The sequence below is a fragment of the Babylonia areolata genome, chromosome 1 (assembly GCF_041734735.1).
Source record: "Babylonia areolata isolate BAREFJ2019XMU chromosome 1, ASM4173473v1, whole genome shotgun sequence".
In the NCBI taxonomy this organism is placed as follows: domain Eukaryota; kingdom Metazoa; phylum Mollusca; class Gastropoda; order Neogastropoda; family Buccinidae; genus Babylonia; species Babylonia areolata.
The window spans coordinates 84031174-84034424 of record NC_134876.1 but is presented as its reverse complement, the minus strand read 5'-3'; the positions used below and the strand labels follow the sequence as shown (position 1 = coordinate 84034424).

General features: G+C 40.5%; 1 protein-coding gene across 1 annotated transcript in view; it reads right to left on the bottom strand.

The window, feature by feature from the left end:
- Positions 1-216: 216 nt before the first annotated feature.
- Positions 217-3251, bottom strand: part of LOC143288607 (metabotropic glycine receptor-like) — a 95851-nt gene continuing 92816 nt past the window's right edge. The window contains exon 11 of the mRNA XM_076597265.1: positions 217-2287. Coding sequence (XP_076453380.1) covers positions 1964-2287 — 324 coding nt within the window. The 3' untranslated portion in view covers positions 217-1963. The remainder of the gene's footprint in view (positions 2288-3251) is intronic.

Sequence of the window (3251 nt, the reverse complement as noted above, 5' to 3'; positions counted from 1 at the left end):
ACTGAAACTAGATTTACAATGCCGTTGGGATTGATAACCCGAAATACAAGGTCTTTTGCAATGAACTGCAGGCTAGAACTTGGGGTTAGAGAAATCGGAATAAGACTTTGCTGATCGTTTCTCCTCTTGTGGCACGTGATAAATAACACTTTCCTTTAATGTGAACCTTACATGAAACAAGATAATGAGCACACATCAGGATGATTCACACACACACACACACACACACACACACACACACACACACACACACATTTTAGACTGCAAAAATCGAATGACTACTAAATGAGCCGATCCAAAATGAATGTGAAAAAAATGACAATGCTTAATTAAGACCAAACCACAGTTAGAAATACAAGCACGCACCACCACAAGTTAACCCGAATCACTCTCCTCTTGTTCTTTTTATACAATTAGTTAAAACAAAACAAAAAAGAAGAAAACGGAAAAAAAACAAAAAAAAACGAATGTGATCTTCTCTAGCGCACATTCGTAAAACCAGCAGTAGAAATATTTTGCAATTATTGACATGTTCACTCACTCCCAAAACGTTCACGACTATGAGGAAATTGCTAATTTGAGGGGGTAATCAACTGCTTAGTGTATTGACCTGCTTTTCCCCTCAGGTTATTTTCCATCAACATCTTTGCCGTTATTTCACTACAGGTGTGACAAAGTCTATTGTGTGACTCATCACAAACCGTGTATTTACAACGATTTATCACAAGTAAAAACGATTTGCCACAGGCTAGTTATCAAAATCATATTCCCAGTCAAAAATAATGAGTCAACATCAACTTGTAATATTCTTTGATGCTTGGCTATGGTTTACTACAGCAAAAAATCAAGCATTTATTGTCTGCTGCAGATTTCTTTTCTTTCTTTTTTTTTTCTTTTTTTTTTTACTGATCGGTCAGAGAGACATTCCAAGTGATATTTCCCTCCCATCAAGGGCTACATTTTTTTGGTGTTGAAATGACGTCAGTAAAAGATACAATGCAAAAAGGATGGGTGACTCGACCAGCAGTTTTGGTGTTCTTTGATATTTAGTTCAGGTATGCAGGGATGGTATGGGGCAAAAAACAGAATTCAGATTGAATTTCCTGTCCTGACCATCCTCCTTCAAACCACAGCAGTTTTTTGGTTTTGTTTTGTTTTGTTTTTTTAATGGAAAATTGTGTATGCCAGCATCTTCTCGCGCTAGCTGGAAACTAAATCTTAAAACTTATTTTTTTTAAATTTGCTTTCTGGTTTTCGTGGGTGATTGTTTCCCCTGTCTTGTAACGCCGCCGCAAAGCTTTGTTAAAACGTTACGGATCTGCACCAATGAATATCTAAAGCGAATACTGTCGAAAGGACAATAAACAAAATAATGTCCCTAATCCACTTCAAAATAAAAGTACAGTAACACCTATTTAGGAGTCAGCATCACCAGGATATGCTAATCAACATCAACGTGAAGTTTTGGACTTCAACGGGACTCAACAGTGGCATTGGAAATAAAATGAGATACAAAGGCTGAAGTCACGATGATTCTATGGCCACAAAATAGTCTTTGTTGTTTTTTTCTTTCAGTTGCTTTTGAAGGCTAGTTAGTCTCTGCCTTGCAAGTCTATCAGCTGATCAAGTGTCATGAGTCATGGCTTCTGCCGATCCGGTCAGTGAATGTATTCAGAACATGGAGAAGAAACATTTACAACTCTCTGTGAGATCAGTCAACAGACTTTGATTTCATAGTCTTGAGTACATCTGTGTTTGTTTTATTTTTTTCTCTCTCTGTTAATGAAACAGTTGCTGTCCGTAAACACCAAGGTTATATGAAGACAGCCTCTCTAAAGTCAACAACAATCACAAGAATGGGTCATCATAAGAATCCATCAACACAACCGGAAGTAGCCGACACCACCAACCCAGCCAGCCAGCCAGCCAGCCAATCAGCGTGATGCAAAACCTGAACGCCTGATCAGGTGTGACCGGGGCGGAAGGACACGGAAGGGGGGTTCCTACCCCCGGTGCTGCCCCCTTCGTTGGGCTCCTCCTTGACGCTGGGCTCTATGGCGAAGGTCATGGCCTCCGCCGAGTTGGTGGACTCCTCGGGGGTCTTGCTCATCTCGTGCTCCGTCTCGTGCTCGTGGTGGTGGCGGTGCTTGTGGTGGAAGGCCTGCAGAGAGAAGCGGCGGTGAGTCTGCTTGCGGCCCCCGCGGCGCTTGGATATGTGTGGGTTGTCCTTGCGCATCGTCTTGGTCTTGTAGATCTGCAGCTGTGTGTACAGCCTCTTCAGTTCCGCCTGCGAAAGAGATGGAACAGGTTAGGTTTCAAAACTTTGGACGTCGCTGTTGCTTGTCATCGAAGTAATACCTAGCAATTGCTGTTGCTGTAATTGAAGCAATACTTAGCAGTTATCAGTTACTGTTATCAAAATCAGTAACTAGCAGTAGCAGTTACTGTCATCGAAGTAATACCCCAGGATCTTGATGTAACAGTTGTTCAAGCAATAACAAGCAGATGCTGTTACTAACATCGAAGCAATAACTGTCAGTAGCTGTCACTGGTATTAAAAGAACTCTGCATCAGTAGATAGCAGTAGCTGTTATTGTTGTAAAGAAAATTCCGTTTCAAAACCAGCATTAATTTTTACGCCTTTTAACACAAAAGAAACGATCAACGATTGCAATGCTTAAAATGAATGAAATCATTGATAGGCCCCATCATCATCACCCGCGGCTCAGAAAGCATATCGGACAAAACACAAGGAGAAAACGTTTCTGAAATCTATAAAGGATCAGGAAAGCAGAATGAAGGGGGAGACGGCAGAAACGAAAACGCAAAAGGAAGAAAAACAAGAGAGCGAGAATGGAAAATGACATTTTCAAAAGCATTTTTACCAGAAAACTGGTGTACTATTAATTACTAATGAGCGGCCCAGGCATACCCGCAAAAGACAGTGGACATAATTCAGCATGCTCATCTGTTTTTCTTCAGACTCCAAATCAATGGCATAATTACTTAAAGGTTCATATCAATAGGAGGAGTTTGCATTATACTCCACAAAATTACACACCCGCATCCAGACCTCTTCGGGGTCCACTTCAATGAAGCAACTGAATGCACCAACCAGAATATATCTGGCTAAAACTTAAAGATTTATTTAGAACTTCCATCCAGGTTTTTTCAGGGTCCATTTCAATGGAACAATAACATACTCAACTGAATATTATTAGGATGCATGTCAAAGAATAAAAAAAAAAATA